Source organism: Anabrus simplex, chromosome 2 (genome assembly GCF_040414725.1).
Source record: "Anabrus simplex isolate iqAnaSimp1 chromosome 2, ASM4041472v1, whole genome shotgun sequence".
In the NCBI taxonomy this organism is placed as follows: Eukaryota; Metazoa; Arthropoda; class Insecta; order Orthoptera; family Tettigoniidae; genus Anabrus; species Anabrus simplex.
In genome coordinates, this window is record NC_090266.1 from 84529819 (window position 1) to 84544688 (window position 14870).

The following is a 14870-nucleotide window of genomic DNA, read 5'->3' on the forward strand; positions in this document are numbered from 1 at the left end:
AATATTCGACAACTGGGATTGATTGGGCGAGAGCCTTTTTATTTGAAGACAATATATGAAGATGTAGAGACTCTCCTCATCCTTTTGCATTTTCATGCTTGTCCTTATCTCCTCTCTCTCTGTTGCTCTGTCTTCTATAAATGACCTCTCATTGTATTTTTCCTATTGGTGTTTTGATCATGCAAATGCCTTTTTATATATGAATCGTCTAGATTCAAAACCCTCTACGGCAACGTTTTTTCGATATTGCATTTATTGCACATCCCGGTTTGTTTTTCTCATGAGATTATGAATTGAGTACCCTTAGGAGCAAAATCCACTGTTTTCCACTAGTTTTACACATTTAAAAATTGGAGTGAGGTTCAAAACCCACTATTAATATATACACTTAGGTTCAACAACCGCTATGGATAGTTAGCCAATGAGAGAGTATAAAAGTAGTCACGAGGTTTGTGACGGAAGCGATTAGAGCCAATAATTGGCATCTTGTTCATCTACAAAGCTGGTTTTGTGTTGATAAGATTAAGCTGAAGGATTTTAAAGTGAGTTTGTGAGTGAGTTTTTGATGTATATAATGTCAGACCACAATCAGTATCCTTCTAAAGTGGCTCCTCATGAATCAAGGAAACGCGTTAGGCAGCCAGAAACGTGGAAGCGGAACGTAAAGAAGAGAGAAATGTATTCTGCCAAGGGTCTTCTCGAACCGCCAACTTGTGGACACAGTTCGACAAAGCTCAAGTGCACTCAGGTACGAATGCATGACATGAATAAATTTCACGAGGTATATTACAGTTCCCGAAATAAAATTCAACAGGATTATTTCATTCTCAAACACTGTACAGTGGTCAAAGCAAGGAAAACCAAAGGAACGAGGAGAAATGTAACCTACAATTACCACATACGCGATTCAGTAACTGGATCCCTAATTCCTGTTTGCAGAGAAACATTTTTAAAATGCCTAGGTCTGAAGAAAGACAGAGTACAGGGTGTACTGAAAAGATCACACATTTCGGGTGGTAAAATTCCTGTGGAGAATAGAGGTGGAGATAGAAGTAAAATTAATTCAGAAAAAGAAAAGCTGTAAGGACATTTATAGAGTCAATCAGAGCAGAAGAAAGTCATTATTGTAGATCAAAGAGCATCTGGGTGTACTTTCGTCCAGAACTGAACATAAAGAAACTGTGGCGGATTTACAATCAACAAAGTGTGCTTAAAGTAAAGGAATGCTTTTTTAGAAATATTTTTAACACTAATTATAATATCAGATTTGGTACCCCAAGGGTAGATGCTTGCTCAAAGTGCATTGAAATAGGAGAACGATTGAAGGTGGAAAAGAACTTTAAAATCAGGTAGCAATTAATAACTGAAAAACGAGTTCGACTGAAATACAAAGCATTTTTTTATATTTTAAGACAGGATGAACTTAATGTTCTTACTTTTTCATATGACTGTGAGAAAAATTTTCCTCTGCCAAAGGTTCCAGACCAGTCTGCCTATTTTAGTAGACAGCTGAATTTCTATCATTTTGCGGTAGTACGGGGTCATTCCAAAACAAAACTTCACGATGACAATGTACACTCATACTGCTGGACAGAGAATGAGTACCCCAAAAGCTCAAATGAAATAGCAAGTGCTGTTTTTCACACTTTGTGCAGCACATCTATGAATGGCGTACACACTGTAAGGCTCGTCGCAGATGGTTGCAGTGGACAGAACAAAAATTGCACTATGATTTGTATGGCAAGTAAGTGGCTGTCCTGCGATGCTCCTGCTTCAGTACAAAGTGTACAATTCATATTTCCTGTAGTTGGACATTCGTTCATTCCTCCCGACAGGGTGTTTGCAAGAGTGGAGAAGGAAGTGAGGAAAAAAGAAGTCATTGTGGAACCAAAGGACTATGAAGAAATTGTACAGAATCATGGAAAGCTTCACAAGTTTGGTGATAATGGCGTATGTGTTTATGACTGGAAAATAGAAGCAAAGCGAGTATTCAAGAGTGTTGGAACTTGGCATGTCAGCTTCAACTCGTGCAAGAGGTTTATACTATTCAAAACCAAAGGAAACATTAAATTACAAGGAGAATCGAATTACCGAGTTAATATAGGTGTAAGAAAGTACATTACTAAGAATGGACTCAAGACTTCCGACATCCTTCCTACGACTGTGACATCAGGAAGATATTTAAGTGCTGCAAAGATAAATGACATCCACCAACTTCTATCGAAACATTATGGACCGCAGTGGAAAGAGTTAGAAAACCTCCAGTTTTATCTATTTGAAGCTCCAGAGGTTGATCTTCAGGAAGAGGACTTAGTATGTGAACCACTGGAAGAGGAAGCTCTGCATATTTAAACTTTGTTTCCAAATTCAAAATTTGTTTACCAGTACTATTATTTTGTGCAAATATTCAGTGAAAATGTTACTATTTCTGTGATAAAATAATTTTATGAGTTGTTTGCAAAATGAAGGATCAATACACGCACTAGAAGTTCTGCAAAACTTAGGTGTGTGATCATTTTCTGGTTAGGTACAAAATCCACTATTTTATGCAACATTCGCCATTACTAAGTTCAAAACCCACTATGCAAGAAAATTAGTTGCAAAACCCCCTATATGATTTTATCATTAATTATTATGTTCAAAATATGATTACTACTTACGAATACTATGGCTCAATCAATTTAGTTTAGGATGACGTAAAGTTTTCATAAGTTTTGTGTTTATAAATGTATTATATCATAGTGTAACATGTTTTGCCTTCTCCTGTAAAATTTGTAAAGCTTGCCATAGAGGGGTTTGAATCTAGACGATTCATATGACCTGAATTGCCATTTGATTGCTCCTTTCCATAATTTCTGAATAATTTCATAAGATCCCTTCCTTTCCTGTCTTAACAGTTGTTTATGCCCATTACCGTCATTTTAATGAATATGTATTTATTTTAGATTTTATATATGAACTGTCACTTTTTGTTCTAGATCTCGTCAAATATTAGATGATTTTAGAGAAGCATACTACTGGCTCTCGCAAAACACACCTCATGATGCCAGAGTAATGAGTTGGTGGGACTACGGGTATCAGATTGCTGGAATGGCTAATCGTACAACTCTAGTGGACAATAATACTTGGAACAACAGCCACATTGCTTTGGTAATGTACACCCAAAACTTTTAAGATTCTGTTTTGATGAACTTTTTGAATATGTTCTCCTTTTCTTGCATTAAGTGTCTTGGGTTAAATGATGCTCAAATCATTTGCATGCTTACTTCAGAAAATAGTTAGTGCATTACATGGGCTATTTTTGTCTTGTGCTCAGAGTTACATAACCATAGTTCAGTACAGTGGTAGGCATTTTGAGTGCGGTGGTAGATTTCTTCGCACTTTGAATATCAGCACTACATCAGATTTCAGAAAGAGGATGCCTACTTACTGTAAACAGTTGGCCCTGCAGTTAGGGCCACACAGCTGTGAGCTTGCATTTGGGAGATTGTGGGTTCGAATCTGTGTCGGCAGCCCTAAAGGTGATTTTCTGTGGTTACCTATTTTCACACCAGGCAAATGCTGGGGCTGTACATTAATTTTGAAGCCATGGCTACATCCTTCCCAATCCTAGACATTCCCTATCCCATCGTCGCCATAAGACCTACTGCATCGGTGTGACATGAAGCTAGTTGTAAAAATTATGTAAACAGATTGGTTATGCTGACAAAATCTGGGTAGTTTGACATATCCTGACCTATTACAGTAGATACAGTAGAACCTCGATAATTCGAAATCAGTTAATTCAAAATCCCACGTAATTCGAAGAAGCTCTCGTTCCCGGAAACATGAGATGCAGTTTTGCATGTTATTTAAATTGTTTAATTCGAAACGGATAATTTGTAATTCGAAGTACAATGTCGGCCCCATTACCGAAATTCAGACTTTTAATTCGAAACTGCCTTTACATTTTAAAACAATAGTATGTTACAGAGTAATTTCAACTAGAAATTTATCCGCGTCATAATAGAACACGTGTTCCGGAACGTGGAGGGGTAGCTTTCCGCACTTACACTCACTTTGGTGGGTCCACAGTGCGCTTCATGGTTGCCAAGTTGAATGAAATCGGAATTCTTTTGTATTCAACCTTTTAAAGGAACGCCGTAATATCACGCAACAGGCAGTGTGCGGGAAAACAGAATGCGCGAACGCTGGCGATGCTGACAGTTGACGAAAAAGCGTGGCTCATATAATAAATTCGTAGGCACCGAACAATACTGCAATTGCCAATGAAACTGCATTGCTTTATTTTAATGCGAGCCCAAACGGTCTTATGGTTTTAAAGGAGAAAGTGCCAACTGGGAAATCGTACAAGGGTGGGGGTCATTGTAATGCGTTGCAATTGCAATGCACATGGAAGCGAGAAACTTTATCCCCTCGTCATAGAAAAGTTCGATAAGCTACAATGTTTTAAAGGCGTCGGGCACTTTCCATGCCAGTACAAAGCATCTAAAAATGCAAGCAGTACAGATATCCAAATAATAATGCATTTGCACAGGGGAACCAGCATAATTTATCCTCGTCTTTGAATTGTGTGATTTTTTCTTTCGTTGCGTGAGGTTATGTTCGTCAGTGATTTATCCAAGTGCATTATTTGAACATTGTAAATGCATCTTGTTGGATACATTTCGGAAATAGTTTTTCCATGGCATTGGAAAGGTTTAAACTGTGAATCAAGGTGATTGCATGTATTAATGGGTCTTAGAATACTGACGCGGCAAGTGTTTACATTTCTGAAGTACGAGAAAAGTGCCATGGCGGGAAATCGTACAAGGATAGAGTCATAGGAAAGTTTGATTTTAAGGGCATCGGGTACTTTCTGTGTAAATACAAGGTATCTAAAATGCATACAGTATAGTACTCCAATGAATAAAGCACTTGCACATGGGAGCCAGCATAGATTTCTCCTCGTCTTTGAATCGTGCTTTTTTTTTTTTTGTTTTTCTTTCTTTCTTTCTTTCTTTCTTTCTTTCATTGCGTGAGGTTATATTTGCCAGTGAGATATGCAAGTGCATTATTTGAATACTGTAAATGCACCTTTTTGGATACATTTTGGAAACAGTTCTTTTTTCATGGCATTTGAAAGGTATAAACTGTGAATCAAGGTTAACTGCATGCAGTAACGGGCCTTAGAATATTTTGTAACGCAGCAAGGGTTGGTACTTCTGAATTGCGAATTGGCGGTTAATTCGAAATCACGTAATTCAAAGTCCGATTTTTGAGTCCCAACGACTTCGAATTAACGAGGTTTTACTGTAATAATGGTACTAAAAGTGGTCTTATTCATTCCACAGCACATAATAGATAACCAGTTACAAGTACAGTGAAATTTCGCTCTTAAAATATGCCAGTATAACAAAATTTTCAGAATTGCAAACTGATCTGTAGGCCTCTTTCCGTTCCCCATTAGTATGCATTTAAAATATTTCATTTTAATGAATTTCGACGTTCATTATATGTTTGTCATCATCTCCCTCGTCCTGTTCCCATAATGTTTATGGCACCTTTCTCTATCCCACCACCATTGTTCCTCCTCAACTGTGTTCCAATCCAGGTTTCTTCTAATTGTACTATTCTTGATTGTTTTCCACCACCTTGCCTCCCTCTTGCCCTCCCTCTTCCTATCTGTCTCACAATCATCCACTTTGGCATCCAACCCTCTTCCCTCCTCTTAACATATTCACAACATCTAAGTTTATCCCTCCCAATTCTGTCTGCTTTTCCACTCTGATTTCCTTCCTGATGTCCTCATATCTTACTCTGGCCTTTCTTTTATGTCCTATCGTACTTAAATATTTCATTTCACTGTTGGGGATTTTATTCTCCTGTCTTGTTGTGGGGTGTCCAGGTCTCCATGGCATACGTCAGGATTGGGCAGTAGTAAATCTTGTACATCATTTCTTGTACTTAAATTGATACTTCTTCTACACCACAATACATTTCTCTGGTGAATCCTTTTACTGACCTGCATGTCCAGTCCTGCATCAATTTGCTTTCCCTTTCTCCTCTAGCCAACACCATTGTCTTCCTCTTTTCGACACTGATTTTTATTCTGTATTTTTCAATAATCTCACTCAACATGTCGAGTTGCCTTTGTACTTCCTCTCCTTATATTTTACCTTTGTCTCCTTCACAATTTCGTCCATAACCATTATGAATAATAGCGGTGACAGCACACTTCCTTGTCGTAGTCTACTTTCTTTCCAAAAACCACTCTCTCTCCTCTCCACTTGAGTCTGGACACAGGTGCAACAATTTTTGTACATTGTTTGCACATATTCTGTCGTTTGTTTTCCACATCCTTTCTGTTTGCATTTCTTTCCATACCTTTACTCTGGGTACACTGTTTAAGCCATTTCATTATAACACATTAAAATTTAACTTTTTTGGCTAAATTTCACTTTATTTTTTCAAAATGTAATTGAAATTCACCCTGTTTTAATCACTGGACATTTCACGCAAAATATTCTTATACAGCTAGTAACAGACAACACACTCATTACGACAATGCATAGGTGAAACTAGCAGATTACAAAAATATCGACCGGGCAAGTTGGCCATGCGGTTAAGAGCGCGCAGCTGTGAGCTTTCATCCTGGAGATAGTGGGTTCGAATCCCACTGTCGGCGGCCCTGAAGATGGTTTGCTGTGGTTTCCAATTTTCACACCAGGCAAATGCTGGGGCTGTACCTTAATTAAGGCCATGGCCGCTTCCGTCCAACTCCTAGCCCTTTCCTGTCCCATCGTCGCCGTAAGACCTATCTATGTCGGTGCAACGTAAAGCCACTAGCAAAAAAAAATATCGGGTTAAGATACGGAAACCATGTACAGTTCTGAACAAGCAGGTTGCCTACCCAGCACAATGTGAAGATTATGATGGGTTTCTTAAAACACATATTTTATTCTGTTTTGGAGTACATAATTGTGTAGGATTAATTTGTTGTAAATAAAACACAAATTAAAGCCAAGTTTTTATATTTAAAAGAATTCTCTCCTAAAATAGGATGTATGGATTACGGGGTTATTTGCGTGTATACGGCGCATTATTATTGAGGCAATGTGGTAGCCATTTTATATACATGTACATGATTGGTCAAGCAGAATATACATTTAGAATTGTCAGTAAGCTTTGCAAATCTTCCAGTGCAAGAAGTCGCACCATTTTCTGGGTAGGAGTGTAAAGCAACCAATGAACATTACAGTTTCATTTCTGCTGTACTACTGCATTTTGTTTATTCACAACTCATGATACATTCAATGAATGTCTTCCACTTGTAAAGCAACATGTGTATTAGTGTGCCTGTTAACTTCATAACATCGTCTATTAATTGTAAGAAGCGACAGCAGTTTTCTTTAAAAGAAAGGAGTGTTAGCAAATAAGTATGCCATTAGTCCTTCAACGCTATCTAATTTTCTAAAACAGAACTAGGAAAGGATTTTGATGCCAATGCCCTTTGTCCACAGCGAAAGATAAGGACAGCAGACAGTGAGGAGGTGGACAAAGATGTCTGTTGAAATGCTGGCCAGTAACATCCTTGTCAATGACCCACTGTTACGTGAACATGCGAGGTCCTTCACACGTTAGCTTGGGTTTCCAGAATTCATGGGGAGTACTGGTTGGCTTCGTAGGTTCTGGGAAAGTTGTGGCATTCGACAAGATTATAAATCGAGAAGCTAATGATGTCCGAAGGAAGTTTAGTCTTGATGGCGGCTGAAGATAATTATCAGCTACCTTGAAAGAATATTCTTCAGGGGACATTCATAATGCAGCCTCATCTGTATTATTCTACAAATTAATGCCAAACAAAACCCTGGAATTCAAGGGAAATAAGGGGTTTGTGGGCAAAAGTTCAAAAGAATAGGTAACTGCTCTTCTGTGTGCAAACTCCATGGAGATGAACAAACTGAAGCCTGTTATAATTGGGAAGTTAGGGAAGCCAAGATGCTTCAAAGGGGTGCAACATCAGTTCTGTGAACATACGCGCAACACTAAGGTATGGATAACAACCGTATAAGTCAACTCCATGTTGCCAGCGTGGCAATTTGGGCTCATCAATTGGTAGCTAGCACACCTACCAAGATGTATGGCTAGTGCGTACCGTAGAGACAACTGTGTAGGCTACTTACAGCCAATGGCAGTGCCTATGCACTATGAGGGACTTTATCTTGTTCAAAAATGGATGTTTCCTAGGCCCAGGCCATCATAGGTTTCCCATAGGAAACCTGAAATATTTGTCCTGAATGAGTAAATTTATATCATCATTATTTCCCTTTATCCAGCTGTAGCCAGGTGGGGGCAAATATGGTTCCCAGTCCAGGTTTCTTTCTATAATACTGCGTTGGATTGTGTCCTTCCCTCTCAATTGTGGTCGTCCACAGCCTCTCCTTCCTTGCATTTGCATTTCCATCACCTTTTTTGGCATTCTTTCCATCACTTATTCGCTTTATGTGCCCAAACCATCTTAGTTGGCTATTCTCTCTTCTATCATTCATTTTTTCCACTCCAATTTCTTCCTGGATATTCTCATTCCTTATTTTGTCTTTTCTACTCTTCTGTATCATACTGTTCAAGAACTTCATTTTGGCTACCTCTATTTGACTCTCATCCTTCTTTGTCATTGTCCAAGTCTGCTCTCTAAGTTGTTATGGGTACATAATACATCTTGTACATAGTTTCCTTTGCTTCCATTGGCACATCTTTGTCCCAAACATGTTTCTTACACTTTGATAGAAGCAACTTCTAGCTTGAATCCTCTTACTAATCTCTGCATCCACTCGAACATTCTCCATTAATTCACTCCCGAGGCCTTTTAACCTCTCCACTACTTCCAGGGGCTTGTCTGCAAGTCTAATCCAACCTTTCCCTTCTTTATCCCCTCTAGTCATAACAAGAGTTTTACTCTGACGCAAGTGTGATAAACTGATACAACTTGAAAAACATCTTCTCTCACCCATTGGTAAATAATGCAAGTAGCGAGCTCTTATTATTATTATTATTATTATTATTATTATTATTATTATTATTATTATTATTATTATTATTATTACTTGTGATGTACATCCACTTATTAGTATCATTATTAGTTTACGAGGTTATGAGGTTGTGAGTTTATGTCATGAAACATTTGCTGCATATAGATATTTATATGAGTTCACTTAATGTAAGAACCTGTATATAATTTATTATTACCAGTATTCATGATTTGTCATCCACTACAAAATTGTGAAACACACTGTAACGTCCAGAGTGGTACTGGGTAGACGAGAACGATGGAGAATGTTCTGTACACTATATCTATGTTGTTAAGCACTTGAGAATTTACGAGAAGGTTTTTTTTTTTTTTTTTTTTTTTTTACGTATCTTTCTAGAAGCCTGGCCGGGACATATATAAGGAGGCGATCTTGACGGTAGAGAAGAGTTATTGTTCAGTGGATTCATGGATTAACAGGTTATACTTGTGACCACGTGTTGTGACATGCTTGCGAGCAGTCATCTGTTTCAAGGTTGCAGTCTCCATGTGCGGTGATAGTTAATTGTTACAAATGGTTGCTTGTTGATGTGTGTATTTTGCTAGTGACAGCAGTGATTAACACATTAACGTTGATGCGTACATTTGCTTTTTTCGTGGTAAACTGCCGAAATACAAAGCATGTGCCAGACACAGTGACTTGGGGTGATAATTTAGCCAGTGGTAGTAATAGACCGGAAATTTTCAACGATTACTTTGCGTCTAACTTTGTTGCACCTGTTCAGTTCCCTGATTTTCCGTCTGTTGAGTCTGTTCCTTCTCATAGTCTCAGTAATCTTTCCACCTCTGAGTCAGAAGTCTATTCGTTACTTTCCTCCCTGCCAGAAAATAAACCTACTGGTCCGGATGGTCTCAGTCCTGTCTTCCTTACGAATACCGCTACGACTCTTGCCCATCCTATTGCTGTTATATTTAACCGTTGCTTCTCAGCCGGCTACTTTCCTGACGACTGGAAAATCGCTAACATCACTCCGGTTTTTAAAAGTGGAAAGAGGTCTGATGTCAGAAACTATCGTCCGATTTCTATATTACCCACTCTGTCGCTCATCTGTGAAAAGATTGTCCACCAGTGCCTTCTTTCTTTCACACTTCCTTATATATCGTCCCAGCAGCATGGTTTTCTTCCTGGTAGCTCCTGCCTAACTAATCTGGCTGTTCTTCTCCATCGTGCAACATCTGCTCTTAACGCCGGTTCTCAACTGGACGTGTGCTACATTGATATTGCTAAGGCTTTTGATACCGTAGACCACGCACTTCTTTCCTATAAACTCTCAGAAAGTTTTAATATCCATGGTCGCTTGCTAACTCTCCTGCAGAGCTTTCTCAATACCAGAACTCAGCGTGTGGTTCTTGATGGGTTCAGTTCGACTCTTGTTATGGTACATTCTGGCGTCCCACAGGGCAGTGTCCTAGGTCCGCTTCTTTTTGTCTTATTTATTGACGATCTCATTAATTCTATATCCTCCGTTTCTTGTGAAATTCTACTATTTGCAGATGACTGTAAAATATTCAAACAAATCGATTCTTTATCTGACGTAAACTCCTTACAGAGTGGGCTTAATTCACTCTCCGAATGGTGCTCCACATGGCGTCTTAAGCCTAATCCTGCCAAGTGTTCCTCTATATCGATCACGCTTCGTAAATCCCCTATTCTCAGTAAATACTCCCTCCTCGGTAACCCGTTCCCAACTCTAACAGAACAAAATGACTTAGGAGTGATGTTTGACAGTAAATTGTTATTTGTCCCCCATATACAAAAGATAACCGCGCGAGCAATGTCACTTCTCGGTTTGTTGTATAGATTTTCTGACATCACCGATATCCGCGCCCTCCGAGCCTACTATGTATCTTGCATCCTACCGATTACTGAATTCGCGTCTCCCATTTGGTCTACCTCTTCACCCACTAATCTGAATCATATTGACCGCGTGCAGTCATTCTTCTGTGCCATTGTTAGAGCCAGAGTATCTGATTGTCGAAACTTGAGCAGTAATCAGATACTAGACAAGTTAAACCCTCACCCGTTATCTAGTCGCAGGAATGTAGCCGACCTTAGATTCCTATATAACGCTGTTAACGGTTTATTTCGTTCTCCTGAACCTGCATCCTTCTTTTCCTTACATGTTCCAACTCGCAAAACCAGGATTACTCCGCCCCTTCATATTCCGTATTCCCGCCTCTCTCTCGTTCAAAGAAGTTTATTTATCCGCATACCAACCCTCCTTTAATCGATTCTTCCTTAACTTAACCTAGTTAATTTTCTTCATATTCCTTTTTTCTCTTCTCATTGCTGTCCTCTCTTTTGTACATAATATTTTTTTTTAATTTTTTTATTTTTTTTTTACTGTAGTATACAATTACTTAAGTGTTATATCTGTATTTATCTTACTGTGCCTAGCTGTAAGTTCTTCTCTTCGTTTTACGTCCAACAATTTTTCTCGTTTCTCTAGCCTTTATTTTTTGTTTTTATATGTTGTGTCTCTAATTTTGTTAGTTTTTAATTTTCTCCTCTATTTTTATCGTTAGATGTTTTTTCGTCATTCTTCCACTTTTCTTTATGCTTGCCTTGTGCTACTCTATTGTAAATATGTATTTCATTGCGGAACTCTGTAATTCGGCTTCTCGCTGTTTTGGTTTCCCAAATAAATAAATAAATAAATACATATTTCAGGTTGTTGTGGGCTACGGATGTGCGTAATTTCATTCGTAGATGATAAGCAAGGACATAATTTATGTTCAAAGTTACTATGTTTGGGTCCCCGTATTGGGGTGACATGGTTATTAGGTTGGCAATGCAACGGAGAAAGTGCGCGTTACGTTTGTTGTTGTGGAACACTGTGCTCTGTGTTGTGAACTGTTGGTTTACACGCTTTTCAAAGAGTTCCTTGTAATTTATAGTTTTGTGACAAGATTTTAATTCATGTTATATGTGTTTCTGTGTCGAGTAAGCCCCTTACCGATAGAGAGATAGAAGAAGAACTTGAAAAGGGTTCGAGTGCTGAATCAAGTGATTGTACATTTCGGATTTGCAGTGTGATGCCACCTTTTCCAAGTTGGAATTGGACAGTAGTTTGTGTAGTGAGGACACTAGCAAAGATTCCGGTGCTGCATCGTACAATGATTCAACCATATCACCACCCAGTGACAATTACTGGGGAACATTCTCAGGTTTGCAAAAACATTTTTTTATTCACACATAGCCCAGGTTTAAAATTTCCTCTGAGTGTTAAATCTCAACCAGTTGATTTCTATCATGCTATAGTTAATGACGATATCATCAATATGATGGTGCATGAACCCAATGAAAATGCTAGGAATGTGTTGCAAGGGAAACGTGCAAGTAGGCAGAGTAGATTCACTCAGTGGACTGATATCAATTTTGCTGACGTGAAAAAGTTCTTAGGCTTATTGATATGGATGGGCTTAGCACAGTTTCCCAAACTACATAATTATTGGTCAAGAAAGAACAGACTGTATAAAAACTATATTGGGGTCATGTAATGAAGCGGGACAAGTTCTTACTGATTTGACGTTTCTGGCATTTCAGCAGTGAAGCAAACCGAGGTCATGACAGGTTGTATAAAATCGCACCTCTTGTTCTAAAGCTCAATAAGAATTTCAAAGAACTAAATGAGCCACAAGAAACATTAGTCATTTACGAATCTATGATCCCCTTCAGGGGAAGACTACTATTTCACCAGTTTATTCCAAATAAGGCTCATAAATACAGGGTGAAGGTATTCAAACTGTGATACAGGCGACTATACCTACACCACAAAAGTGTAATGCGGCAAAGGGACAACTGCTAACCCTGGACTACCACATGCTACAGCTGTTGTGATGGAACTTATGGATCCTTATTTAGACAGTGGATCAACTTTGTTCACAGACAATTTCTACACGTCAGTTGATCTGGCGAATAAACTTCTAGCTAGACGCACTCATCTGGTTGGTACCTTGCAGAAGAATAGAGTTGGGCTTCCGCCAGGTCTAAAAGAAAGAGTCATGAAAAGAAAAATGGTTGCTAAGGAGTCATAGAATGGTATCCTAGCATTGCAATGGATGGACAAGCGAGAGGTTTATATGCTCTCAGCTAAGCACCCGTTAGAATTTTGTAACTTCAGGAAAACATGATAAGAGTTACACGGAAATTTTCAAACCATCCGTAGTTATTGACTATAACAAAGCAAAGCCTGGCATTGATGTATCTGACCAGCTATTGCCCTATAATACATCTGTTCGGAAAACTGTCAGATGGTATCAGAGGTAGCGACGGAACTACTAATTGGAACGAGCTTTGTGAATTCGTGGATTGCATACAGAAACTATCAAACAGTGTCAAAGCTTCAGAAAATGTCCGTCACTACCTTCAAGGAGAAATGTGCTCTTGAACTGATGTGCTTCTCGGATGAAGTAGAAACCCCTAGTCACAATCGTGGTATCCATCTCCTTGTGGAGACGGAAGAAACTGAAAAGGCTGGAAATTCTGCATGGAAGAGAAGGAAATACTACAGCATATACTACAAAGAGGCTAACGAAACTGGAGGTCGACAGGCTGCAAGGGAAGCGAAAAAAGTAACATATTGTAAACATTGCCCAGACAAAGCATTCTTATGCAAACCTCAGTATGAGTTGATTCACAAGTGATGTGTATCTTGTAAAAACTGTTATCCTTTCATATCATTTATACTATGGCATAAATTCAATGACTAGCATGATATATTATCATCTGTGTTGTTTTTTGTAATTTTAACTTTCCTTAGAACAATGAAGCTCCATGAGGGGTGACTTTTGTATGAGCGTCCGTCACCCCATAAGGGGCGACATAGTCTTCAAACTGTTATGGTTATGTGTGTGTTTAATTTGTAAATAGATGTGAATAAATAAATGTACCAACTGACAGCATTTTGTGTGCGTCATTGTGGATATGTTAACTCTTTTCTACACTTGTTTTCAATCCACATTCTTCGATCTTCCCATTCACCACATCCGACTGTTCTTCAACCTTTATGTCCTCTTCTCTCCATCTGCAAATAACATGATGTTCATTTCTCTTCCTCCATATGTTGCTTTTGCTGTTCTCATGATGTCATCCATTACTATTGTAAACTGGATTGGTGATAGAACACTTCCCTGTCTCAGCCCACTAGTGATTTTGAACCAACTTGTCCTGGCAACTTGTGTTTGAATGCAACTACAATATTCCTTGTACATTGCCATGATCATTTTTATTAATCCCTGTCCAATTCCTTTTTGCACCTGGCTATCCCAAACTTTAGTCCTGGGGACACTGTCATAATGCTTTTTCAGTGCGAATGAATGTCATCACCATATCATTCCCATACTCCCATTGCTTTTCCATTACTTGCCTCAATGAAAATGGGCTCAATTGTTGACCTTCCACTTCTGAAACCAAACTGATTTTTCTGTATCTGATGTCACTTATCCTACAAGGTGTACAACTTCGCTTTCGCCGTTTTGTCCCCAGCATTGGAGGCTTTAATGAAACAGATTACTTACACATGTATCATTCAAAGTAGTGTCCATCGCTGGCCACGACTTTCTCCCATCTTTCGGGCAGTGTTCGAATTCCGTGTCGAAAAAATTGTTCATCTTTTGAAGCGATCCACGAATCGATCCAATTTATGACTTCTTCATGAGATTGGAAGTGTCGGTCAGCCAGGCCATGCGCCATTGATCGAAACAGGTGATAATCAGAGGGAGCAACGTCTGGAGTATACAGTGGGTGGGGTAGGACGTCCCATTTTAACATGCCCAGGTATGTTTTGACCTCTTTTGTAAC

General features: G+C 38.8%; 1 protein-coding gene across 1 annotated transcript in view; it reads left to right on the plus strand.

Moving 5' to 3' along the window:
* Stt3B (catalytic subunit 3B of the oligosaccharyltransferase complex) overlaps positions 1-14870 on the plus strand; it is a 518075-nt gene that overhangs the window by 246136 nt on the left and 257069 nt on the right. Inside the window, exon 10 of the mRNA XM_067140186.2 lies at positions 2979-3150. Within this exon, the coding sequence (XP_066996287.1) occupies positions 2979-3150 (172 nt within the window). The remainder of the gene's footprint in view (positions 1-2978; positions 3151-14870) is intronic.